The sequence below is a fragment of the Cherax quadricarinatus genome, unplaced genomic scaffold (genome assembly GCF_038502225.1).
Source record: "Cherax quadricarinatus isolate ZL_2023a unplaced genomic scaffold, ASM3850222v1 Contig759, whole genome shotgun sequence".
Lineage (NCBI taxonomy): Eukaryota > Metazoa > Arthropoda > Malacostraca > Decapoda > Parastacidae > Cherax > Cherax quadricarinatus.
In genome coordinates, this window is record NW_027195785.1 from 100,974 (window position 1) to 128,972 (window position 27,999).

Genomic DNA, 27,999 nt, shown 5'->3' on the forward strand with positions numbered 1-27,999 from the left:
AGTTGGCACCCCTGAAGAGGTGCGCGCGTGCGCGTGCGCACTCATGGAATAAACCTCAGTGTTAGGGAAACTTTGTGGCAGGAAGAGTTATTTACGTACAAAGTACAGCATAACGTACAGTAAGTAACGTACATAAGACTTGTTAATAGTGTAGGAACACTTGTGAGTGGCGGGTTTATTAATGGTGTCTGGTTTATTATAACTGGTTTATTAATGGTGTCTGGTTTATTATTATAACTGGTTTATTAATGGTGTCTGGTTTGTTATAACTGGTTTATTGTTATAACTGGTTTATTAATGGTGTCTGGTTTGTTATAACTGGTTTATTATAACTGGTTTGTTATAACTAGCTTATTAATGATGTCTGGTTTGTTATAACTGGTTTATTGTTTTAACTGGTTTATTAATGGTGTCTGGTTTATTATAACTGGTTTATTATAACAGGTTTATTGTTATAACTGGCTTATTATAACTGGTTTATTCATGGTGTCTGGTTTATTGTTTACTGGTTAATGAATGGTGTCGGGCTTATTGTTATAACTGGTTTATTATAACTGGCTTATTGTTATAACTGGTTTATTAATGGTGTCTGGTTTATTAATGGTGTCTGCTTTATTGTTATAACTGGTTTATGAATGGTGTCTGGTTTATTGTTATAACTGGTTTATTTATTATAACTTTATAACTGCTTTATTGTTATAACTGGTTTATTAATGGTGTCTGCTTTATTGTTATAACTGGTGTATTATAACTGGTTTATTAATGGTGTCTGGTTTGTTATAACTGGTTTATTGTTATAACTGGTTTATTAATGGTGTCTGGTTTATTGTTTAACTGATTTATTAATGGTGTCTGGGTTATTGTTATAACTGGTTTATTATAACTGGTTTATTGTTATAACTGGTTTATATCAAGGTTGTTACCTTGATGTTGCCGCTGTGATCATTTATGCCCTAAATTTTACTCCATATATCAAGGCTGATTTGTTGTATAATTATTTAGTACAAGTACATGTAAATATAATTATTTAGTACAGGTACATGTAAATATAATTTAGTACAGTTACATGTAAATATAATTATTTAGTACATGTAAATATAATTATTTAGTATGGGTACATGTAAATATAATTATTTAGTACAGGTACATGTAAATATAATTATTTAGTACAGATATATGTAAATATAATTATTTAGTACAGGTACATGTAAATATAATTATTTAGTACAGGTACATGTAGTAAATATAATTGTCATATAGTATATATAAATTATCCACCAGGATAACACAAGAAAGTTATCAAGGGACTGTCCCCCAGGATGCCACCCACACCAGTCATTGACTAACACCCAGGATGCCACCCACACCAGTCATCGACTAACACCCAGGATGCCACCCACACCAGTCATCGGCTAACACCCAGGATGCCACCCACACCAGTCCACTAACACCCAGGATGCCACCCACACCAGTCATCGACTAACACCCAGGATGCCACCCACACCAGTCATCGGCTAACACCCAGGATGCCACCCACACCAGTCCACTAACACCCAGGATGCCACCCACACCAGTCCACTAATGCACAGGTACCCATTTAACTGATGGGTGAACATAGACAACCGGTGTAAAGAAACACGTCCAATGTTTCAACCTTGGCTGGGAATCAAACCTGGACCCTCACTGTGTGAAACCACCTGTTGCCACCAGGACACGGGGCACTGTGCCTAAGTTGTCCTAGTTAATCTCCACACTACTGTAAGTTTATTTACTTACAAGTACACATAAATACAGTTACACAAATTAGCATACAATGTTTGAAGCTAGCATTTTAGGTGACCTTAAAAATAGGCTGAAAATTGTCACCGAGATTATAAAGTCACTTAAGAATAACTCGGGGAATCTGTCTCATGTCCCACCATTATTGTACAAGCAAGCTGCCCATGTCCTTTCGCATGCTATTTCATTACTTTTTAACAAGTCTCTAGAAACTAGCACCTTCCCGAAACTACTCAAGACAGCAAGGGTTACACCAATACACTTGGCGTGGTGAAGAGGCTCTTGGTCTGAGGAATTAGACCTGTCGGTCTCCTTCCTCAGACCGAACCTAATTATCCCTCAATCCACCGTTCCCTATCCCATCCTCCTCATCTTCCTCTTTTTCCTTTCCTCCTCCTCCTCCTCACCCCTCCCTTTTGCCCTTCCTTTTTGGCCTTTGGGTTTTTTGTTTTTTTTTTCCCCACAGGCATGCTAGTTCCTAGGTAGGGGAAAGGGTACCGGGGTCCATCCCATTCCGTTGAGGTTCTTGGCGGTGGTGTAGTTTGCCATGGAATCTGGATTCCCTGGGGATGTCTCGATCCCTCTCTGGTATCCCGGAGGGTGGCTTTGGGTGTCTCTCGGGCAATGGGTGTATCTCTGGAAGCCACCTTTCGGATTCCGGGGGTGGTGGCCAAAGGAGGTATGCTTTTTGGTGGATTTCCGGCCGCCCTCTCTTTTGTCCACCGAGGTAGCTCGGCAGATGTGAGGTTGTTATCCTGGATTGCCGGTTTACTGGCATGATGGGTAGGGTATGGCACGGGTTCCATGCTGCATCTGCGCTACTTACGGTGCTGAGGTCCTCTTGGGAGCGGAGGGAGATTTCTGGCCCTTTCATTCCTCCTAGGAACTATCCCTCCCCGGTCCCCCCCTTTTTTTACTCTTTTTTTTATTTTTATTTTCTTTTCTTCTTTTTTTTTTCTTAAAAACAAAAAAGAAAGAAGTAACCTAACCATGGCAGCCCTAGTCCATGAACCTGCTACCCCCAGGCCCCTTCTTGATACCGCACCCCGTTCTGACCCCGCCTCATCTTTGGACCACTCTTCGGACACTCCTCTTGCCAGTGCTGTTTCCTCACCCGCTTCAGGTACTGAGGCCTCGACTGACTCCTTCGATTTATCTGACCTTCGCTCTCCTCTGACTATGGTTCCGGCCTCTCCCTCTACGGTGCGGCAATTTTCGAATCGCCGGCCCGTTCCACGTCAGACCAACTCTGGTCCCACGCCTAAACGCCAACGACAATTACCTGCTGATGATACTTCTCCACCTTCTCGTTCTTCTCAGAAAAGATCGACACGTCCTTCACTACCTTTCCACGCTCAGTTTCAGACTGCACAATGGACTAAATTCTTCACTTTACGACCACCTTCCTCTACTGCCTATCTTTCTGACCACAGTATTGGCAAGGCACTCCTATGCCATGTTGGTAAAGATATTTCTTTTCATGCTCTTAAGAGCGGTACGCGCATCATAACCATACAGAATGCTACCCAGGCTCATGAGCTTTCTCGTCTTTCTCATATCGATACTGTTCCTGTCACTATTGAAAAACATCATTCCCTCAATTCTTGTAGTGGTACCGTCATTCTGCCCCATACCATAGTTCAACAAAATTTCCAGACGTGTGGCACTGACATTCTTGAACAGCTGGAACTTCAAGATCTCCCAATCCTCAAGGTAGACACTTATGTTCTTCCTGCCCGCGGGCGGAGACGATACCCTAGCAATGTGGCTCATTTAACTTTTGACAGCCGTGAACTCCCATCCTCAGTTTATGTAGCAGGACATCGGTTACAAGTTCGAAAGGTGATCCCTACACCGCAACAGTGTAGAAATTGCTGGCGATTTGGCCATCCAGCGAAATATTGCTGATCTATCGCCGAATGCCCGGTCTGTGGTGCCGATGACCATTCTAATATGTCTTGCAATCGACCTCCCTCTTGCCTTAATTGTCATGAGGCTCACCCTTCGTACTCTCGCCGTTGTCAAGTCTACTTAAACGAGCGGGAAATCCGTTACCTCAAAGAGGCAGAAGGTCTCCCTTATGCCATGGCAGTTTCTCATCTCTGCCTCCAAGGGAGACTGCCTCGTGTTTCTTATTCCCGTGTTTCAAACGTCCCCCCACTTCTGGGATCCCATCTTCTGCAACCACCTCTGTGGTTACCTCTCCCATAGTCACTCCTGTATCTAATTCTTTTGCTGTCCTAGGCTCAGACGTTCCTACTTCAACGCCTTAGTCTGATCTCACTTCTTCGTGTTCTCCCTCACAAGCCTCAGTAGCGACGAGATCTCGTATGACACCTCCTCCTAATCATCCCTCTACTTCTCAAAAGTCAAAAAAAGGTCCATTAACACCTCCTACCCATCTTCCACCTCCTCATTTTACCTTCCCTGTCTCTGTACCTGGTTCTTCCCCTCTCACTGGCTCTGTTACAAGTGTAGAGGTTCACCCTCCTCCTCATACTGTACCTTCCTCCCCTGTTCCCTCCCAAGTTTCTTCCTCTTCTGCCACCTCCCAGGTTTCTGCCTCTTCTGTCCCCTTCCACGCTTCTCCAGTTCCCTCCACCCTTTCGCCTCCCCTACCTTGGTACAGTCCATTACAGTTCCAATCTTTACTCATCCTCCCCCTACCATTTCCAATATTGTCTCCCATACGACGTCTCTGAATTCTGAAACACTTGAAGCAATCTCTGAATATATTGCAGAGACCAAACCATCAATGGACACTGATCCACCCTCCGTTCCTTCTCTCTCCTCTGCTCCATCTGCGCAACTCCTTTCTTCACAGCGCACCATTCCTTCGCTGCTTGAACGTTTTCCACTGCCTCCGCATGTGGACTTTTCTAACCCCTCTAGTCCATAGGAACCCTTACCTGCGGATTTCAGGTATCTTTATCATTGCCAATCATGGCCTATTTACAGTGGAATATACACGGCCTCAGGGGTAATCGGGGTGAGCTTCAGATGTTACTCTCCCAGTCTTCCCCTGTTGGTGTTTGCTTACAGGAACCAAAATTACACTCTGCTGTTATCTCTCCCATCTCAGGCTATAATTTATTGTATTCTTCAGATCCTTTTCCTGATGGGACCTTTAATGAAAGTGCCCTTCTTCTATGCACTGATATTCCGTACCATCAGCTATTTGTTTGTACTTCGCTGCATTACACAGCAGCCTGTATCCACTTGCCTAGGTGGTATATGCTCTGTTCTTTATATCTCTCTCCTTCTCGGGCATTATCTATTCCGGATATTGCCTTTCTTGTTTCGTCATTACCGCCACCGATTCTGTTACTTGGCGATTTTAATGCCCACCATTTCCTCTGGGGGGGGGGTCTCACTGTGATTCCTGTGGCATTCAGTTAGAGGCTTTTCTTGCCACCCACCCTCTCCATGTTTTAAATACAGGTACTCTCACCCATTTTGATCCTCGGACTCACACACTCTCTCAGTCTGCTCTTCCTCCACCGCATTAGACTTCACTTGGTCTGTTCTCCCGGACTTACATGACAGCGATCATTTCCCAATCATTCTTACTTCCCCTTCATATTCACCACCTCTTTGCATCCCACGCTGGCAATTTGATCAGGCAAATTGGAACCTTTACTCAAACCTAACTGTTTTTAGAGAGGTTCCTTCTTCGTCCTCCATCGATGAGCTTTTACACCTCTTCTCGTCCTCCATTTTAACTGCAGCTTCTAATTGTATACCCCAAACTTTGAGCAGGCATTCTCAGAAATGCGTGCCTTGGTGGTCTCCTGCTTGTCCTCGTGCAGTACGTTTGAAACGCGCTGGCAGGTACCGGTACAATAGAACCACAGAGAGACTTCTTGACTTTAAGCAGAAGCGTGCGATCACTCGCCGTGTCATCCGTGACGCTAAACGCACTTGCTGGCGAGATTATGTCTCCACCATCACCTCTGCTTCCTCTATGAGTGCAGTCTGGAAAAAAGTACGAAAACTGAATGGTAAATATTCTCCTGACCCGGCTCCTGTTCTGCAGGTTGCCGGTGTTGATATAGCAAACCCACTAGATGTTGCCAATGAAATTGGCAATCATCTGGTCCGTATTTCTCAGGGACTCCATCTATGCCCCTCATTTCTTTCCTCAAAGTCTGCCAGAGAGTTAGCACCCTTGGACTTTTCTTCTCTCAGAGAAGAACAGTATAATGTGCCTTTTACACTTCAAGAACTGGAGGCAACACTCTCAGCTTGCCAATCATCGGCAGCTGGGCCCGACGACATTCATATTCGTGTGGTACAACATTTACATCAGTCAGCCCTTGCAGTCCTATTACGCCTTTACAATCTTATTTGGTCACCAGGAGTTCTTCCACAGCTGTGGAAATCCGCCATTGTTCTCCCTTTCCGCAAACCATGCACTACGGGACATGAAGCCTCCCACTATCGTCCCATTGCTCTTACCAGTGCAGTTTGCAAAGTGATGGAACGCCTAGTAAATAGACGTTTAGTGTGGTATTTAGAGACACACAACAGTCTCTCCACTCGTCGGTATGGCTTTCGTAAGGGACGTTCTACCATAGATCCCTTGGATACGTATGTTCGTAATGCCTTTGCGAATAACCACTCAGTTATTGCCATATTTTTTGACCTTGAGAAGGCATATGACACAACTTGGAGGTATAATATTTTAGCCCAAGCCCACTCCTTAGGCCTTCGAGGCAATCTACCATCCTTCCTTAAGAACTTTTTAACTGACAGGCATTTCTGTGTTCGGGTTAATAATGTGCTCTCCCCGGACTTTATCCAAGCTGAAGGTGTCCCCCAGGGATGTGTTCTGAGCACAACACTTTTTCTCCTTGCTATTAATGATTTGGCCTCTAGTCTTCCATCAAATATTTGGTCATCACTCTATGTTGATGACTTCGCTATTGCCTGTGCAGGCGCTGACTGTCACCTCATTACAGTTTCTCTCCAGCATGCAGTCAACCGTGTTTCCAATTGGGCCACCACACATGGGTTTAAATTTTCCAGCACTAAAACCCACCAAATTACTTTCACTAGACGCTCTGTCATCTCCGATCATCCTTTGTACCTCTATGGCTCCCGTATCCCTGAACGTGATACAGTCAAGTTTCTGGGCCTCCTCTTTGACCGTAGGTTATCCTGGAAACCTCACATTACCTCTCTGAAGGCAACTTGTTACAGCCGGCTGAACCTTCTTAAAACCCTTGCTCATCTTTCATGGGGAGCTGATCTTCGAACCCTCCTTCGCCTACATTCCACCCTCATTTTATCGAAACTTGATTATGGTGGCCAGATCTATTCAGCGGCATCTCCTGGTACTCTCTCTAGCCTTAACCCCATTCATCACCAAGGATTACGTTTATGCCTTGGTGGTTTTCGCTCTTCCCCTGTCGAGAGCCTCTATGCAGAAGCGAACGTTCCATCCTTATCCGATCGCCGTGATGCCCATTGCCTTCGCTACTATGTACGCTCTCATGATCTCCACAATCCTTCCATTTATAGAATGGTCACTGATATTAGTAGACATTCTTTATTTGTTCGCCGCCCCTGTTTACTCCGTCCCTTCTCTCTTCGCCTTCATTCGCCCTTGTCTTCTCTTCAATTACCACCTTTCTATGTTCATGTAGCATCTCACTTTTCCCTACCCCCCTGGGAAGTTCCAGCTGTTCGAGTCTGTTCTTTCTCTCTCCCTTGCTCGAAAGCCCAACTGTCTACGGTTGCTTCCCGCTCTCTTTTTCTTGACCACTTTCACTCTCATTCTCATGCCATTGCTGTGTACACAGATGGCTCTAAGTCTTCTGGCGGCGTAGGATTCGCAGCATTGTTTCCGGACAGCGTCATACGAGGGCATTTACTATCTTCGGCTAGCATTTTTACTGCTGAATTGTATGCCATCCTTGCAGCACTTATCCGTATTGCATCTATGCCTGTGTCATCATTTGTGGTTGTCTCAGACTCCCTTAGTGCTTTACAGGCTATACAGAAATTTGATACACCTCACCCCTTAGTCCTCCATATCCAACTTTGGCTACGCCGCATCTTTACCAAGCATAAAGATATTGTTTTTTGTTGGGTCCCTGATCATGTTGATGTACAGGGCAATGAACAGGCAGACACTGCTGCGCGGTCAGCAGTCCATGACCTACCAGTTTCATATAGAGGTATTCCATTTACGGACTATTTTGCTGCAATATCTTCCCACCTTCACACCCGTTGGCAACAACGTTGGTCTACTATGCTCGGCAACAAACTTCAATCTATTAAACCAGTGTCGAGGTTGGGAGACTACTCTCTCCCGTCTTCGCATTGGCCATACTCGTCTTACTCATGGATAACTCATGGAGAGGCGCCCTGCTCCTCTCTGTGAGAATTGCCAAGCTCCATTATCAGTCAGCCACATTCTGTTGGACTGCCCACTTTATCAATGAGCACTCAGAATTTACCTCCGTTGTCGTCTTTGCTCCGCTGCTCTCTCTTTACCTTCCCTTCTCGCTGATGGACCCACCTTTCATCCGGACTTTCTCATTGACTTTTTGACAACAACTGACTTCACAAATTCTGATACCTTCAGCCCTTTTTACTTCAATCTCTTGCTACCCTCTACCCCCGTACTATCCCCTGCCCCGCTGTTTTCTGTAACCTACTGATCATCCCTCCTCCCTTCTGCCATCCAATACCCTCACTTCCTTCCCTACCCTGCAGCACTGTATAACCCTTGTGGCTTAGCGCTTCTTTTTGATTATAATAGTAATACACCAATACATAAAGGTGGTGACCCTACAGATTTAAACAACTATAGGTCAATATCAAACTTACCATTGCTATCCAAAATCTTTGAGAAACTCATGCACAGGAGACTATATTCATTTATAACGGCACGAAACGTACTCAACCCCTGCCAATTTGGATTCAGAAAAAATAAAAGCACCAATGATGCAATTATAAAAATGCTAGATCTGCTTTACACAGCATTGGAAGATAAGGAATATCCACTAGGAATTTTTATTGACCTAAGAAAAGCTTTTGACACAGTAGACCACGACATCCTACTCCACAAGCTTGACCATTATGGTATATAAGAGGCCATGCGCTTGCATATTTCAAATCATACCTTACTAATAGGTATCAGTATGTCACCATTAAAGACACAGCATCAACAACACGCCTCTTCAAGGGGGGCTCCTTGGCGTGGTGAAGAGGCTCTTGGTCTGAGGAATTAGCCCTGTCGGTCTTCTTCCTCAGACCGAACCTAATTACCCCCCATTCTCCCCTCCCCTATCCCATCCTCCCCTTTTTCCATTCCTCCTCCTCCTCCTCACCCCTCCCTTTTGCCCTTCCTCTTTTTGGCCTTCGTGATTTCTCCCACAGGCGCGCTAGTTCCTAGGTAGGGGAAAGGACACCGGGGTCCATCCCATTCCGTTGAGGTTCTTGGCGGTAGCGTAGTTTGCCGTGGAATCTGGATTGCCTGGGGATGTCCCGATCCCTCTCCGGTATCCCGGAGTAGCTTTGGGTGTCTTTTGGGTGACGGGTGTATCCCTGGAAGCCACCTTTCGGATTCCAGGGGTGGTGGCTGAAGGAGGTATGCTTTGTGGCGGATATCCGGCCGCCCTCTCTTTTGTCCACCGAGGTAGCTCGGCAGATGTGAGGTTGCTATCCCGGATTGCTGGTTTACTGGCATGAAGGGTAGGGTATGGCATGGGTTCCATGCTGCATCTGCGCTACTAGCGGTGTCGAGTCCTCTTGGGCGCGGAGGGAGATTTCCGGCCCTTTCATTCCTCCTGGGAACTATTCCTCCCCGCTCCCCCCTTTTTTTATTCTTTTTTTTATTTTTATTTTCTTTTCTTCTTTCTTTTTTTTTCTTAAAAACAAAAAGCAAAGGAGTAACCTAACCATGGCAGCCCTAGTCCATGAAACCACTACCCCCGGGCCCCTTCTTGATACCGCACCCCATTCTGACCCTGCCTTGTGTTTAGACCACTCTCCGGACACTCCTGATGCCCCTGTACCTCTTGCTGGTGCTGTTTCCTCACCCGCTTCAGGTACCGGGGCTTCGACTGACTCCTTCGATTTGTCTGAACTCCGCTCTCCTTTGACTATGCTTCCGGCTTCTCCCTCTACGGTACGGCAATTTTCGAATCGCCCACCCATTTCATGCCGGACCAACTCCGGTCCTACTCCTAAACGCCAACGTCAATCTCCTGATGATGCTCCGTCGTTACCTTCCCATTCTACTCGGAAACGACCGACACGTCAAGCACTCCCTCTCCACGCTCAGTTTCGGACCACACAATGGACTAAATTCTTTACTTTAAGACCAACTTCTTCTTCTGCCTACCTTTCTGACCATAGTATTGCCAAAGCGCTACTGCGTCATGTTGGCAGAGATATTTCATTTCACGCTCTCAAGAGCGGTACGCGCATCGTCACTGTCCAGAATGCTACCCAAGCTCATGATCTTTCTCTCCTTTCGAATATCGATACTACTCCTATCACTATTGAAAAACATCTTTCTCTCAATTCTTGTAGTGGTACTGTCATTCTGCCCCATACCATAGTCCAACAGAATTTCCAGTCATGTGGCAATGACATTTTTGAACAGCTGGAACTCCAGGATCTCCCAATCCTCAAAGTAGACACTTATGTCCTTCCTGCCCGGGGGCGGAGACGTTACCCTTGCAATGTGGCTCGTTTAACTTTTGACAGCCGAGAACTCCCATCCTCTGTATATGTCGCGGGACATCGGTTACAAGTTCGAAAGGTGATACCTACACCGCAACAATGTAGAAATTGCTGGCGTTTTGGTCACCCAGTGAAATATTGCAGATCTATGGCCGAATGCCCAGTCTGTGGTGCCGACGACCATTCTAATACATCTTGCAGTCAACCTCCATCTTGCCTTAATTGTAATGAAGCTCACCCTTCGTACTCCCGCCGTTGCCAGGTCTACTTAAATGAACGTGAAATCCGTTGCCTCAAAGAGGCAGAAGGTCTCCCTTATGCTATGGCAGTTACTCATCTCCGCCTCCAAGGGAGACTACCCCGTGTTTCTTATTCTCGTGTTTCCAAACGTCCCCCCACTTCTGGGGTCCCATCTTCTGCAGCCTCCTCTGTTGTTACCCCTCCCATAGCCACTACGGCATCTAATCCTTTTGCTGTCCTTGGCTCTGACGTCCCGACTACAACTCAGTCTGTTCTCACATCTTCGCGTCCTTCCTCACAAGCCCCAGTATCGACAAGACCTCGTACGACACCTAATACCAATCGCCCCTCTACTCAGAAGTCCAAAAAATCCACATTGCTCAAATCTTCTTTGCCCCTTCCTTCCCTTCTTCCACCTCCACACTTTACCTTTCCAGTCTCTGTACCTAGTTCTTCCCCTCTCTCTGGCTCTATTACAAGTGTGGAGATTCACCCTCCTCCTCGTACTATGCCTTCCACCCCCGTCCCCTCCCAAGTTTCTCCCTCTTCTGTCACCTCCCAGGTTTCTGCCTCTTCTGTCCCCCCCCCACACTTCATCTCCAGTCCCTTACACTTTTCCCTCCCCCTCTACTTTGGTACAGTCCATTACTGTCCCAATCTTTACTCACCCTCCTCCTCCTATCTCCAATATGGTCTCCCATACATCTTTGAATTCAGAAACACTTGAAGCCATTTCAGAATATATTGCAGAGACTAAACCTTCAATGGACACTGATTCACTTCCTGTTCCTTCTCTTCCCTCTCCTCCATCTTCACAACCCCATTCTTCGCAACGCTCCGTTCCTTCGCTACTTGAACATCGTCCAATGCCACCACACGTTGACTTTTCTAACCCCTCTAGTCCGTAGGTGCCTTTACCTACAGATTCCTGATATTTTCTTCATCGCCAATCATGGCCTATTTACAGTGGAATATCCGCGGCCTCAGGGGTAATCGGGGTGAGCTTCAGATGTTGCTTTCCAGGTTTTCCCCTGTTGGTGCTTGCTTACAAGAACCAAAATTACACTCGGCTGTTTTCCAACCTATCTCAGGCTATAATTTATTGTATTCTTCGGATCCTTTCTCAGATGGGACCTTTAATGAAAGTGCCCTTCTTCTACGCAATGATATTCCGTACTGTCAACTATTTGTCCATACCTCGCTGCATTACACTGCAGCCCGTATCCACTTGAATAAGTGGTTTACCATATGTTCTTTATATCTCTCTCCTTCTCGAGCATTTTCTATCCCAGACTTTGCCTTTCTTGTTTCATCCTTACCACCACCACTTCTGTTACTTGGTGATTTTAATGCCCACCATTTCCTCTGGGGGGGGTCTCATTGTGACTCACGTGGCATTCAGTTGGAGGCTTTTCTTGCCTCTCACCCCCTCCATGTTTTAAATACGGGTACTCCCACCCATTTTGATCCTCGTACTCATACTCTCTCTTGCATCGATCTATCAGTCTGCTCTTCCTCCACTGCACTAGACTTCACCTGGTCTGTTCTACCAGACTTACATGACAGCGATCATTTTCCGATCATTCTTACTTCTCCTTCCTATTCACCACCTTTCCGTAGCCCTCGCTGGCAATTTGATCGGGCAAATTGGGATCTTTACTCACACCTCACTGCTTTTAGTGAGGTTCCTTCTTCATCCTCCATTGATGAGCTCCTACACATCTTCTCGACATCAGTTTATACCGCAGCTTCTCATTCTATACCCCAAACCTCAGGCAGGCATTCTCAGAAGTGCGTGCCTTGGTGGTCTCCTGCTTGTGCTTGTGCAGTACGTTTGAAACGTGCTGCATGGGGCAGGTACCAGTACAATAGAACCGCTGAGAGACTTGTTGATTTTAAGCAGAAGCGTGCGATTGCTCGCCGTGTCATCCGTGAAGCTAAACGCACTTGTTGGCGAGACTATGTTTCCACCATCACCTCTGCTTCTTCTATGAGTGCAGTCTGGAAAAAAGTGAGGAAATTGAGTGGTAAATACTCTCCTGACCCGGCTCCTGTTCTACGGGTCACTGGTGTTGATATAGCAAACCCTCTCGACGTTGCCATTGAACTTGGCACACATCTGGTCCGTATTTCCCGAGGGCTCCATCTATGCCCCTCGTTTCTTTCCTCAAAGTCTGCCAGAGAGTTAGTACCCTTGGACTTTTCTTCTCTCGGAGAAGAACAGTATAATGTGCCTTTTACACTTCAAGAACTGGAGGCAACGCTCTCAGCTTGCCGATCATCGGCAGCTGGGCCTGATGACATTCATATTCGTATGTTACAACATTTACATCAGTCAGCCCTTGTAGTCCTCTTACACCTCTTCAATCTTATTTGGGCACAAGGAGTTCTTCCCCAGCTGTGGAAATCTGCCATTGTTCTCCCTTTCCACAAACCGGGTACTACAGGACATGATGCCTCCCACTATCGCCCCATCGCTCTTACTAGTGCAGTTTGCAAAGTGATGGAACGCCTCGTAAATCGACGTTTAATGTGGTATTTAGAGACTCACAACAGTCTCTCCGCTAGTCAATATGGCTTTCGTAAGGGTCGTTCTACCATAGACCCCTTACTACGCTTGGATACGTATGTTCGTAATGCCTTTGCGAATAATCACTCAGTTATTGCCATATTTTTTGACCTTGAGAAGGCATATGACACAACTTGGAGGTATAATATTTTGGCCCAGGCCCATTCCTTAGGCCTCCGAGGCAATCTACCATCCTTCCTTAAGAACTTTTTAACTGACAGACATTTCCGTGTTCGAGTCAATAATGTTCTTTCCCCGGACTTCGTCCAAGCTGAAGGTGTCCCTCAGGGATGTGTTCTAAGCACAACACTTTTTCTCCTTGCTATAAATGATTTGGCCTCTGTTCTTCCACCCAATATTTGGTCATCACTCTATGTTGATGACTTCGCTATTGCTTGTGCAGGCGCTGACTGTCACCTTATTGCAGTTTCTCTCCAGCATGCGGTCGACCATGTTTCCACTTGGGCCACCACACATGGGTTTAAATTTTCAAGTACCAAAACTAACCAAATTACTTTCACTAGACGCTCTGTTATCTCCGATCATCCTTTGTATCTCTATGGCTCCCGTATCCCCGAACGTGATACAGTCAGGTTTCTAGGCCTTCTCTTTGACCGTCGGTTAACCTGGAAACCTCACATTACCTCTCTGAAGGCAACTTGTCACAGCCGGCTAAACCTTCTTAAAACCCTTGCTCATCTTTCCTGGGGAGCTGATCGTCGAACTCTGCTTCGCCTACATTCAGCCCTCGTTTTATCGAAACTCGATTATGGTGACCAGATTTATTCCGCGGCCTCTCCTGCTACTCTCTCTAGCCTTAACTCTATCCATCACCAAGGCTTACGTTTGAGCCTTGGTGCTTTTCGCTCTTTCCCTGTTGAGAGCCTCTATACAGAAGCAAATGTTCCATCCTTGTCTGATCGCCGTGATGCCCATTGCCTTCGTTACTATGTACGCTCTCACGATCTACACAATCCTTCCGTTTATAGACTGGTCACCGATATTAGTAGACATTCTTTATTCGTTCGCCGCCCCTGTTTGCTCCGTCCCTTTTCTCTTCGCCTACATTCACTCTTGTCTTCCCTTCAGTTACCACCTTTATATGTTCATGTAGCATCTCACTTTTCCCTACCCCCCTGGGAAGTTCCAGCTGTTCGGGTCTGTTCTTTCTCACTCCCTTGCTCGAAAGCTCAACTGCCTACGGTGGCTTCCCGCTCTCTTTTTCTTGATCACTTCCACTCCCATTCTCATGCCACCGCTGTGTACACAGATGGCTCTAAGTCTTCAGACGGCGTCGGATTCGCAGCAGTGTTTCCGGACAGCGTCGTACGAGGGCATTTACTATCTTCAGCTAGCATTTTTACTGCTGAACTATATGCCATTCTTGCAGCACTTATTCGTATCGCATCTATGCCTGTGTCATCATTTGTAGTAGTCTCAGACTCCCTTAGTGCTCTACAGGCTATACGAAAATTTGATACATCTCATCCCCTAGTTCTCCGTATCCAACTTTGGCTACGCCGTATCTCTACCAAACATAAAGATATTGTTTTTTGTTGGGTCCCTGGTCATGTCGACGTACAGGGCAATGAACAGGCAGACACTGCTGCGCGGTCAGCAGTATATGACCTACCAATTTCCTATCGAGGTGTTCCATTTCTGGACTAATTTGCTGCAATAGCTACCCACCTTCGCACCCGTTGGCAACAACGTTGGTCAACTCTGCTCGGTAACAAACTTCATTCTATTAAACCGAGCATAGGTTACTGGCCGTCTTCTTGTCATCAGTGCCGAGGTTGGGAGACCACTCTCTCCCGCCTTCGCATTGACCACACTCATCTTACTCATGGGTATCTCATGGAGAGGCACCCTGTTCCTCTCTGTGAGCAGTGTCAAGTTCCAGTATCGATTAGCCACATTCTGTTAGACTGCCCTCTCTATCAACGAGCACGCAGAATTTACCTCCAACGTCGTCTTCATTCTACTACTCTCTCTTTACCTTCCCTTCTTGCTGATGGACCCTCCTTTAATCCTGACTCTCTCATTGACTTCTTGACAACGACTGATTTACTCCACAAACTCTGATGGTACTTTTCGCACTCCCCTCAGCCCCTTCTAGTTCAGTCTCTTGCTGCCCTTTACCCTTTCACCATCCACTACCCCGCTGTTATCCGTAACCTATTACTCATCCATCTCCCTTTTGCCACCTGATGCCCTCGCTTCCTTCCTGCCCTGCGGCGCTGTATAGTCCTTGTGGCTTAGCGCTTCTTTTTGATTATAATAATAATAATCAACAACACGGCCACTTGATACTGGAGTTCTGCAGGGTAGTAGTGTCCTTGGCCCCCTGCTCTTCCTCGTATACATCAATGATTTTCCAAACGTATCCCAACACCTGAACCCCATTCTCTTTGCTGATGACACGACTTATGTCATCTCTCACCCTAATCTTGACACCCTCAACACCATTGTTAATGAGGAGCTGATCAAAATATCGACAAAACCTACTATATAATGTTTGGTAGCAGAGCAGGAGTTGCACAAATTAACATTAAGATCGACAACACTCTAATTGCCAGACATAATGAGGGCAAATTCCTAGGCCTATACCTCGACAACAACCTGAATTTCAGCACCCATATCCAACACATAACCAAAAAAGTATCCAAGATACGATACTGCATGCCGCAAAATGCCCTTCTCACACTATACCACTCACTTATTTATCCATACCTCACCTATACTATTTGTGCTTGGGGATCAACTGCAGCAACACACCTAAAGCCAATAATAACCCAGCAAAAAGCTGCAGTAAGAATAATCACTAAATCCCCTCCCTGGCAACACCCCCCCCCCCCCACTCTTCATAGATCTAAACTTACTCCCTGTTCAGTACACCCACACTTACTACTGTGCAATCTACATCTACAGGACCTTAAATTCCAATATTAACCTTGACCTAAAATGCTTTCTTGATAGTTGTGACAGAACCCACAGGCATAACACCAGACACAAACATCTCTATGACATTCTCCGTGTCCGACTAAACCTTTACAAAAATTCAATGTATGTCAAAGGCCCTAAAATCTGGAATACCCTACCTGAAAACTCTAGAACTGCAGATGCATTCATCACCTTCAAAACTACCATTAGAAAACATCTTATCTCCCTGATACACCCCATCAACTAATTACACGAATACCACCTGGTGGTTCACACTTACACTCACTCTCCCATTTGACCATAAACAGAAATATCAATCTCAATCTTAAAATAATGAATCTTACCTAGTCATAAGTTGGCCTGTGATACTCCAATACTGAAACCATGTATTGTGCCAAAACTAAAGCATTCACATTGCTAAACTCACAAACTAGTATTTAGTCACTTAGCCATAATACCAACTTACCTCATAATTTGTAATATTTTAAAGTTAAGAATTAATCTAAGTCTTCCCGAAATGCCTAGCCATACTAGGTGTTTTAGTGGCCCCCTCTGTAATTAGTATTTTACTACATGTAAACCACACAATAACCAAATAGTGTAAACTCAGCATTGTAATCCTTATAGAGAATGAACTTTGAATTTGAATAGATTTAAGTAGTTATTATGTACTAGGATTAGTCTGCCCGATATGCCCCAGTATGATTGTGACTTTCTTTGTACTTCGCAAATCAAAATTGTAGTTACACATTGTAAGTAATTATTCAGGTATACACAAATACAGTTACATAGATTATCATACAAGACTGTTCAACTGCCTCCCAGCATACATAAGGGGCATTACCAATAGACCCCTGGCTGTCTTCAAGACCCCTGGCTGTCTTCAAGCAGGCACTGGATAGGCACCTAAAGTCAGTACCTGACCAGCCGGGCTCTGGGTGATACATTGGACTGCGTGCAGCTAGTAATAACAGCCTAGTTGATCAGGCCCTGGTCCACCATGAGGCCTGGTCACAGAACGGGCCATGAGGACATTGACCCCTGAAACTATCTCCAGGTATACTTAGTAGGATATGCGTAGAGAACCTAGGATAACCTAAAAATGTCAAAGTGACTTATTTCCATTGGGGTCCTTAGCTTGGCCAGTAGGCCTGCTTCAGTGCTCTTCCATTCTTATATTCTTACATTTATTTACAGGTAGTAGGTAGTAGGTTGGTAGACAGCAACCACCCAGGGAAGTACTACCGTCCTGCCAGATGACTGTGAAACAAAAACCTGTAACTGTTTTGCATGATGGTAGGATTGCTGGTTTTCTTTTTCTGTCTCATAAACACGCTAGATAACAGGGATATCTTGCTACTCCTACTTACACTTTGGTCACACTTCACAGACACGCACATGCATATATATATATACATACATCTAGGTTTTCTCCTTATTCTAAATAGCTCTTGTTCTTTTTTATTTCTTCTATTGTCCATGGGGAAGTGGAAAAGAATCTTTCCTCCGTAAGCCATGCGTGTCGTATGAGGCGACTAAAATGCCGGGAGCAATGGGCTAGTAACCCCTTCTCCTGTATACATTTACTAAAAAAGAGAAGAAGAAAAACTTTATAAAACTGGGTTGTTTAAATGTGCGTGGATGTAGTGCGGATGACAAGAAACAGATGATTGCTGATGTTATGAATGAAAAGAAGTTGGATGTCCTGGCTCTAAGCGAAACAAAGCTGAAGGGGGTAGGAGAGTTTCAGTGGGGGGAAATAAATGGGATTAAATCTGGAGTATCTGAGAGAGTTAGAGCAAAGGAAGGGGTAGCAGTAATGTTAAATGATCAGTTATGGAAGGAGAAAAGAGAATATGAATGTGTAAATTCGAGAATTATGTGGATTAAAGTAAAGGTTGGATGCGAGAAGTGGGTCATAATAAGCGTGTATGCACCTGGAGAAGAGAGGAATGCAGAGGAGAGAGAGAGATTTTGGGAGATGTTAAGTGAATGTATAGGAGCCTTTGAACCAAGTGAGAGAGTAATTGTGGTAGGGGACCTGAATGCTAAAGTAGGAGAAACTTTTAGAGAGGGTGTGGTAGGTAAGTTTGGGGTGCCAGGTGTAAATGATAATGGGAGCCCTTTGATTGAACTTTGTATAGAAAGGGGTTTAGTTATAGGTAATACATATTTTAAGAAAAAGAGGATAAATAAGTATACACGATATGATGTAGGGCGAAATGACAGTAGTTTGTTGGATTATGTATTAGTAGATAAAAGACTGTTGAGTAGACTTCAGGATGTACATGTTTATCGAGGGGCCACAGATATATCAGATCACTTTCTAGTTGTAGCTACACTGAGAGTAAAAGGTAGATGGGATACAAGGAGAATAGAAGCATCAGGGAAGAGAGAGGTGAAGGTTTATAAACTAAAAGAGGAGGCAGTTAGGGTAAGATATAAACAGCTATTGGAGGATAGATGGGCTAATGAGAGCATAGGCAATGGGGTCGAAGAGGAATGGGGTAGGTTTAAAAATGTAGTGTTAGAGTGTTCAGCAGAAGTTTGTGGTTACAGGAAAGTGGGTGCAGGAGGGAAGAGGAGCGATTGGTGGAATGATGATGTAAAGAGAGTAGTAAGGGAGAAAAAGTTAGCATATGAGAAGTTTTTACAAAGTAGAAGTGATGCAAGGAGGGAAGAGTATATGGAGAAAAAGAGAGAGGTTAAGAGAGTGGTGAAGCAATGTAAAAAGAGAGCAAATGAGAGAGTGGGTGAGCTGTTATCAACAAATTTTGTTGAAAATAAGAAAAAGTTTTGGAGTGAGATTAACAAGTTAAGGAAGCCTAGAGAACAAATGGATTTGTCAGTTAAAAATAGGAGAGGAGAGTTATTAAATGGAGAGTTAGAGGTATTGGGAAGATGGAGGGAATATTTTGAGGAATTGTTAAATGTTGATGAAGATAGGGAAGCTGTGATTTCGTGTATAGGGCAAGGAGGAATAACATCTTGTAGGAGTGAGGAAGAGCCAGTTGTGAGTGTGGGGGAAGTTCGTGAGGCAGTAGGTAAAATGAAAGGGGGTAAGGCAGCCGGGATTGATGGGATAAAGATAGAAATGTTAAAAGCAGGTGGGGATATAGTTTTGGAGTGGTTGGTGCAATTATTTAATAAATGTATGGAAGAGGGTAAGGTACCTAGGGATTGGCAGAGAGCATGCATAGTTCCTTTGTATAAAGGCAAAGGGGATAAAAGAGAGTGCAAAAATTATAGGGGGATAAGTCTGTTGAGTGTACCTGGTAAAGTGTATGGTAGAGTTATAATTGAAAGAATTAAGAGTAAGACGGAGAATAGGATAGCAGATGAACAAGGAGGCTTTAGGAAAGGTAGGGGGTGTGTGGACCAGGTGTTTACAGTGAAACATATAAGTGAACAGTATTTAGATAAGGCTAAAGAGGTCTTTGTGGCATTTATGGATTTGGAAAAGGCGTATGACAGGGTGGATAGGGGGGCAATGTGGCAGATGTTGCAAGTGTATGGTGTAGGAGGTAGGTTACTGAAAGCAGTGAAGAGTTTTTACGAGGATAGTGAGGCTCAAGTTAGAGTATGTAGAAAAGAGGGAAATTTTTTCCCAGTAAAAGTAGGCCTTAGACAAGGATGTGTGATGTCACCGTGGTTGTTTAATATATTTATAGATGGGGTTGTAAGAGAAGTAAATGCGAGGGTCTTGGCAAGAGGCGTGGAGTTAAAAGATAAAGAATCACACACAGGGTGGGAGTTGTCACAGCTGCTCTTTGCTGATGACACTGTGCTCTTGGGAGATTCTGAAGAGAAGCTGCAGAGATTGGTGGATGAATTTGGTAGGGTGTGCAAAAGAAGAAAATTAAAGGTGAATACAGGAAAGAGTAAGGTTATGAGGATAACAAAAAGATTAGGTGATGAAAGATTGAATATCAGATTGGAGGGAGAGAGTATGGAGGAGGTGAACGTATTCAGATATTTGGGAGTGGACGTGTCAGCGGATGGGTCTATGAAAGATGAGGTGAATCATAGAATTGATGAGGGAAAAAGAGTGAGTGGTGCACTTAGGAGTATGTGGAGACAAAGAACTTTGTCCTTGGAGGCAAAGAGGGGAATGTATGAGAGTATAGTTTTACCAACGCTCTTATATGGGTGTGAAGCATGGGTGATGAATGTTGCAGCGAGGAGAAGGCTGGAGGCAGTGGAGATGTCATGTCTGAGGGCAATGTGTGGTGTGAATATAATGCAGAGAATTCGTAGTTTGGAAGTTAGGAGGAGGTGCGGGATTACCAAAACTGTTGTCCAGAGGGCTGAGGAAGGGTTGTTGAGGTGGTTCGGACATGTAGAGAGAATGGAGCGAAACAGAATAACTTCAAGAGTGTATCAGTCTGTAGTGGAAGGAAGGCGGGGTAGGGGTCGGCCTAGGAAGGGTTGGAGGGAGGGGGTAAAGGAGGTTTTGTGTGCGAGGGGCTTGGACTTCCAGCAGGCATGCGTGAGCGTGTTTGATAGGAGTGAATGGAGACAAATGGTTTTTAATACTTGACGTGCTGTTGGAGTGTGAGCAAAGTAACATTTATGAAGGGATTCAGGGAAACCGGCAGGCCGGACTTGAGTCCTGGAGATGGGAAGTACAGTGCCTGCACTCTGAAGGAGGGGTGTTAATGTTGCAGTTTGGGAACTGTAGTGTAAAGCACCCTTCTGGCAAGACAGTGATGGAGTGAATGATGGTGAAAGTTTTTCTTTTTCGGGCCACCCTGCCTTGGTGGGAATCGGCCAGTGTGATAATAAAAAAAAAATAATTTATTTACAGTAGAACCCGTGTATGCAGAGATTCAGTTTCTACAGATTCGGTTATCCATGGTTTACCGTGGCCTGAACATAACCTTAATTTAGCTTAATAATGTTGGCAAGACACGACAGTAGTGATGGTGGCAGTTGTTCAGAGCCTAAGACAAGCCATCAAGTGCTTCACATTAGTAAAAAAGTGATAATTTTTTACTTATTGTGTGTAATTTATCAATTAATCTTCATCATAGGTATGTAAGTGAGAAACAACTTAGTCGTACCCTGAGTTTCGAACTTTCTTCATTCCAGAAGGCTGTTCAAGTGCCATTTCCGAATGAATTTGTTCCCATAAGGAATAATGTAAATTAGATTAGTCAGTTTCAGACCCAAAAAATACACTTACAAAGGCATGGACAATAATACATTTACATAATTGGTCGAGTTGGGAGTTGTTCAAAACTCGAGGTACCACTATATGTGCATATGGTTGGGTACTATCTGTGGTTTTGGGCATCCAGGGTAGGTCTTGGAAGATATCCCTCAGGGATATAGGGAGACTACTGTAGTCTTATCATTACAGGCCTATCAGAATGTGGGAGCCAAGATACAAGAGGACCTATCAGAAGCACCGGTAATCATAGGGGTGAAGCAGGTGCCCATTGATCAAGTTATACCAAACAGAACGTACTGTTTCTTCTCTCACACTATTAAAGCTCAGGAAGCCAACATGCTGCTCCTTGATGCTATTTTAGAGAAGGTAAGATCAGATAATATTTGTTAGCATTTTTTACCTGGGGAGGGTTATCCACCCAGGATAACCTGGGGTGGGGAGGGTTAATCACCCAGGACAACCTAGGGTGGGGAGGATTAGCCACCCAGGATAACCTGGGGTGGGGAGGGTTAGCCACCCAGGATAACCCAGGGTAAGGAGTGTTAACCAGCCAGGATAATCCAGGGTAAGGAGAGTTAGCTACCCAGGATACCCCAGGGTAAGGAGTGTTAGCTACCCAGAATAACCCATGGTAGGGAGTGTTAGCCAGTCAGGATAACCCAGGGTAGGGAATGTTAGGCACCCAGGATTACCCAGGGTAGGGAGAATAGCTACCCAGGATAACCCAGGGTAGGGAATGTTAGGCACCCAGGATTACCCAGGGTAGGGATGGTTAGCCACCCAGGATAACCCAGGGTAGGGATGGTTAGCCACCCAGGATAACCCAGGGTAGGGAGAGTTAGCCACCCAGGATAACCCAAGAAAGTCACTGGGTCATCGAGGACTGTCTGTCTTACATATTTCCATTGTGGTCCTTCAATCTTGTCCCCCAGGATGCCACCCACACTGGTTACTTACTGCTAGGTGAACAGTGACAGTAGGTGTCTTAAGGAAACACGTCCTACTGTTTCCACCCGTACTGCGAATCAACCCCCGAACCTCAGTGTGTGAGCTGAGAAATTCACAGTATTTTGTGTTTTCAGAACATCCGGTTGCTGGACCATGAGCATATGTGTGACAGGCAAGGCCAGTGTGTGGTGGCGTTCGGCAAGTATACTGGAGTTGCTGGCATGATCAACATTCTTAATGGACTTGGTCTTTGTCTCCTAATACTTGGGCGTCACACACCCTTCATGGTATGCTACTACTTGGGTATCACACACCCTTCATGGTATGTTCCTAGCACTTGGGCATCACACACCATGGTATGTTACTACTTGGGTATCACACACCCTTTATGGTATATTCCTAGCACTTGGGCATCACACACCCTTCATAGTATGCCATTACAAAAACCCCTCTACGATGGGCAATACTGTACTGGCAGTAGCGTACTGACAATAAGTTCTGTCAGTCTTGTTACAGGTCCGCTATCACAAATCCGGCAATCAGTTATTTGGTTCCTTCAGTTATTCAGCACTAATTTTGGCTAGCATAATTTCAAATTTCCAGGGTCGCCACACCAACCTGCTGGTACTGTTTGGTGGCGCTACTTGCTGCATAAGTCATTCCAATTTCTTTTTCTCCATTTATTGTTTTAACCTGCTTGCTTTTAGCCCTAGCCATGGTTCCAATGAATAAAAGAAATGCTTCTCATTATGTAAAGCATCTACACAGTACATTATCCATTAAAGATAAGGTGGCTTTGAAGCCACTGTCGGTTGCCATGAGCTCAGTCTCATGAAGCAGGAGAATATGCTTTATTATTACGCTAATATCAACACTACAGCATATTTGCCTATCACAATTGATCTAATATGACATAAGAAACAATATAAATAACATAAAAATGTTAAATACTCCAGAATGAATAATATTTGGCATAACACCGAGCAGTTTGACAGTGTTATGAAGAGGATATGGTAAAACAAATACCATTCTCCTAGTCTTGGTGGCTTGTATTAGAGAAAACGGAGTATAGCACAGGCCTATGATATACACTCGTACTCCACCATAAACATGAAACAAAAAAGGTATTTTCTCTCTATAGATTATCACACACAGCAGCATATGTGTAGAGAACCTAGGATAACCCCAAAAAGGTCAACATGGCTTATTTTTAGTACCTGGCTTGGATTAGCCATATATGATTTTTGGTAAATATTCGATTCCCAGCCAGGGTAGAAACATTAGGCATGTTTCTTTACACCTGTTGTCTATGTTTACCCATCAGTAAATGGGTACCTGGGTGTTAGTGGACTAGTGTGGGTGTTATCCTGGGACACTGACCTAATTTTCTTGAAATACTCAGCATAACAAGTGCCTTTCTATACAGTAGTATGTCACTCGTATTGTAGATAGTGACCCTCGTATTGTAGATAGTCTTAATGACCCTCGTGTAGTAGATAGTCTTTTTAGTATGATAATAAGATGTTATCATCATTACAGATTAATAAGAAAATATTATAACCTTTATATTATAATAATAAGGTAAAAGGACCCCAATGGAAATAAGTCACTCTGTCTGACTTTTTTGGGTTATCCTAGGTTCTCTACACATATGCTGCTTTGTATGATAATTCTATGTAACTGTATTTGTGTATACCTGAATAAACTTACTGATGTCAGCTAGGCCTGTTTACCTTGTACATGTATGTGTAGTAAATAAAGATATTTTTATTATTATTATTATTTTTTTTTTTTTTCAACAAGTCGACCGTCTCCCACCGAGGCAGGGTGACCCAAAAAAGAAAGAAAATCCCCAAAAAGAAAATGCTTTCATCATCATTCAACACTTTCACCACACTCACACATTATCACTGTTTTTGCAGAGGTGCTCAGAATACAACAGTTTAGAAGCATATACGTATAAAGATACACAACATATCCCTCCAAACTGCCAATATCCCAAACCCCTCCTTTAAAGTGCAGGCATTGTACTTCCCATTTCCAGGACTCAAGTCCAACTATATGAATTATAATTATTATTATTATTATTATTATTATTTTTTTTTTTTTTTTTTTTAACAAACCGGCCATATCCCACCAAGGCAGGGTGGCCCAAAAAGAAAAACAAAAGTTTCTCTTTTTAAATTTAGTAATTTATACAGGAGAAGGGGTTACTAGCCCCTTGCTCCTGGCATTTTAGTCGCCTCTTACAACACGCATAGCTTACGGAGGAAGAATTCTGTCCCACTTCCCCATGGAGATAAGAGGAAATAAACAAGAACAAGAAATAGTAAGAAAATAGAAGAAAACCCAGAGGGGCGTGTGTATATATACATGCTTGTACATGTATGTGTAGCGTGACCTAAGTGTAAGTAGAAGTAGCAAGACGTACCTGAAACCTTGCATGTTTATGAGACAAAAAATGGACACCAGCAATCCTACCATCATGTAAAACAATTACAGGCTTTCGTTTTACATTCACTTGGCAGGACAGTAGTACCTCCCTGGGCGGTTGCTGTCTACCAACCTACTACCTAGGATTATTATTATTATTATTATTATTATTATTATTATTATTATTATTATTATTATATTATTTCCTCAGTTGTTTGTTGGGTTATCTTATTCAAACTTGGGCAATGTATGATGGGAAGATACTTCTTCACGTACACCAAAAATGAAAGAAATCAGACCATAAATAGCGGAGTTCACTTCTCAGCCATTAGCAGCCGCTTAGCGGTATATTTTTGTATGGTTGTTATGGTTATATTCTCATTTTTTCAGTCTCATTTGATAGAATGAAATATATATTACAGAAATAGATATGATTTTGATTGCTTTCATGAAGAAAAGTACCTTGAAATTGCGCTCACAGTAGCAAAAATGTTCTATTCTTTAGCGAAGCTCAAGAGTAAACAAATGACGTCACCGTCCAATACCTGTCCGCCTGCCAGTCTAAATTCCAATACGCAGTCAAGAATGGGTTTACATTATTTATACAATTATTACAATAATGCAGTAGTCTGCATAACAGTAAATCTTCTATTATTTTGTGAATAAAAATTCCAAATGGTAAATAATAAAAAGAGGCACAATACCGTAACTGGAACGATACAAATGGTAAGCAAGAGTAATATAAGAGGGGCCTGTAGCCATGACTAATGAACAGAGAAAATGTTATTTTAGTGCCAGGAATGTCTGCATTGTTTATTCTGGATCCTATTTTGAAATTGGCATCTGTTGAAATTTGTGTGAAATCGGCCAAATTGCCAATTTCTGACCACTTTATTGGGTAGTTGAAATAAGTGAATGGGCAGTTTCTTGTGCTCAGTTGACAGACTAGAAGTAAATAAGTTTATTCAGGTATACACAAATACAGTTACATAGATTATCATACATAGCAGTGTATGTATAGAGAACCTGGGATAACCCAGAAAAGTCAGACAAAGTGACTTATTTCCAGTACCCAGCTTGGGCTTGCCATATATGATTTTTGGTAAATATTTTTTTTCTCAGTTGTTTGTTGGGCTATCTCATTAAAACTTGGGCAATGTATGATGGAAAGATGCTTCTTAACGTACAACAAAAACAAAAATGACGGACGATAAATAAGGGAGTTCACTTCTCAGCCATTAGCCGCCTCTTTGCAGTATATTTTCGTATGGTTTTTATGGTTGTATTCTCATTTTTTGGACTCATTTGATATAATGGAAGATATATTACAGAAATAGACATGATTTTGATTGCTTTCATGATGAAAAGTACCTTGAAATTGAGCTCAAAGTAGCGGAAAATGTTTGATTTTTGCCGATGTTCAATGAACTGTGTAAGTCAAGTTGGTTAATTTTATTAAGTGTATTCTAACTTAACCACTCTGTAATTCGGCAAACTCAGTAATCCGGCACACTACAGGTCCCAATGATGCCGGATTTGTGATGGAGGACCTGTATCAGTAACTTCTATAATAATACAAATAATTAGTATAATCAGTAAATATTGAATCAGTTGATTCCTACAGCACATTGGACCTGCCCATAATTACCGCAACACAGAGATGGCAAGACAGTCAATTCGTGACACCGGCTATGAAATTTCGCTGGGCATAATGCCAGAGCTGTGACCTAACTGGTCACAGACTGTACCATGATTACTGGATGAAGGTTCAAACCTACACCACTAACCAGGCACAGACAAAGTTAAATGTTTATTTCAGCTTAATACAATGTTTGTACAGAGATGGTTGACATGATACAATGTACAGTGATGGGTGACATGATACAATATTTGTACAGTGATGGGTTACATGATACAATGTACAGTGATGAGTGACATGATACAATGTACAGTGATGGGTGACATGATACAATATTTGTACAGTGATGGGTTACATGATACAATGTTTGTACAGTGATGGGTGACATGATACAATGTACAGTGATGGTTGACATGATACAATGTTTGTACAGTGATGGGTGACATAATACAATGTTTGTACAGTGATGGGTGACATGATACAATGTACAGTGATAGTTGACATCATACAATGTTTGTACAGTGATGGGTGACATGATAGTGCTTGTACAGTGATGATTGACATGATAGTGCTTGTACAGTGATGGGTGACATGATACAATGTACAGTGATGGGTGATATGATACAATGTGTGTACAGTGATGGGTGACATGATACAATGTGTGTACAGTGATGGTTGACATGGTACAGTGCATGTACAGTGATAGGTGATATGATACAGTGCTTGTACAATGATGGGTGACATGATACAATGTACAATGATGGCTGACATGAGACAGTGCTTGTACAGTGATGGTTGACACGATACAATGTTTGTACAGTGATGGGTGACATGATACAGTGCTTGTACAATGATGGGTGACATGATACAATGTACAGTGATGGGTGACATGATACATTGTTTGTACAGTGATGGGTGACATGATACAATGTTTGTATAGTGATGGTGGACATGATACAGTGTGTGTACAGTGATGGGTGACATGATACATTGTGTTTACAGTGATGGTTGACATGATACAGTGCTTGTACAATGATGATTGATATGATACAGTGCTTGTACAGTTATGGTTGACATGATAGTGCTTGTACAATGATGGGTGACATGATACAGTGATTGTACAGTGATGGTGACATGATACAGTGCTTGTACAATGATGGGTGATATGATACAGTGCTTGTACAATGATGGGTGACATGATACAGTGCTTGTACTGTGATGGGTGACATGATACAGTGCTTGTACAATGATGGGTGATATGATACAGTGCTTGTACAGTGATGGTTGACATGATACAGTGCTTGTACAATGATGGGTGACATGATACAGGGCTTGTACAGTGATGGTTGACATGTTACAGTGCTTGTACAGTGATGGGTGACATTTAGGTGTGCAAGCAGGAAGCCCATAGTCATGCAGAGCATTTTGGGTTCAACTTACAATATTTTGACTTCACAACAGTTCGACTTACGAGAGTTCGACTTTACGATGGCGTAGCAGCAATTACTTTGGAGATGAAACTTAAAATAATTACCCAACATGAAGGTAACTTATATTCATTCATTTACTTTTTAA

The 27,999-nt window shown here is 43.5% G+C and overlaps 1 protein-coding gene across 6 annotated transcripts; it reads left to right on the forward strand.

Moving 5' to 3' along the window:
- Nucleotides 1–15: 15 nt before the first annotated feature.
- On the forward strand, nucleotides 16–27,971 carry LOC138851479 (alpha-aminoadipic semialdehyde synthase, mitochondrial-like). Of its 6 annotated transcripts, none has more exons than XR_011391241.1 (4): nucleotides 48–119; nucleotides 21,594–21,770; nucleotides 22,487–22,639; nucleotides 27,886–27,971. XR_011391241.1 is itself a non-coding variant. In XM_070080648.1 (4 exons), the coding sequence occupies exons 2-4, from the start codon at nucleotides 21,741–21,743 to the stop codon at nucleotides 26,509–26,511; spliced, it is 285 nt and encodes a 94-aa protein (XP_069936749.1). In that variant the 5' UTR covers nucleotides 48–119; nucleotides 21,594–21,740; the 3' UTR covers nucleotides 26,512–27,875. The 6 variants fall into 6 exon arrangements, 1 of the variants encoding a protein (XP_069936749.1); XM_070080648.1 differs by lacking the exon at nucleotides 27,886–27,971 and adding an exon at nucleotides 26,410–27,875; XR_011391242.1 differs by lacking the exon at nucleotides 27,886–27,971 and having other exon boundaries at nucleotides 16–114; nucleotides 22,487–24,430.
- The last annotated feature ends 28 nt before the right edge of the window (nucleotides 27,972–27,999 follow it).

Bases quoted from the DNA above. Each gene is read 5' to 3' on its own strand.
- LOC138851479 (XM_070080648.1), top strand. From the start codon at position 21,741: ATGCTGCTCCTTGATGCTATTTTAGAGAAG. The intron at 21,771-22,486 runs GTAAGATCAGAT...TTGTGTTTTCAG, and splicing joins TTGATGCTATTTTAGAGAAG to AACATCCGGTTGCTGGACCA. The intron at 22,640-26,409 runs GTATGCTACTAC...TGATTCCTACAG, and splicing joins GGCGTCACACACCCTTCATG to CACATTGGACCTGCCCATAA.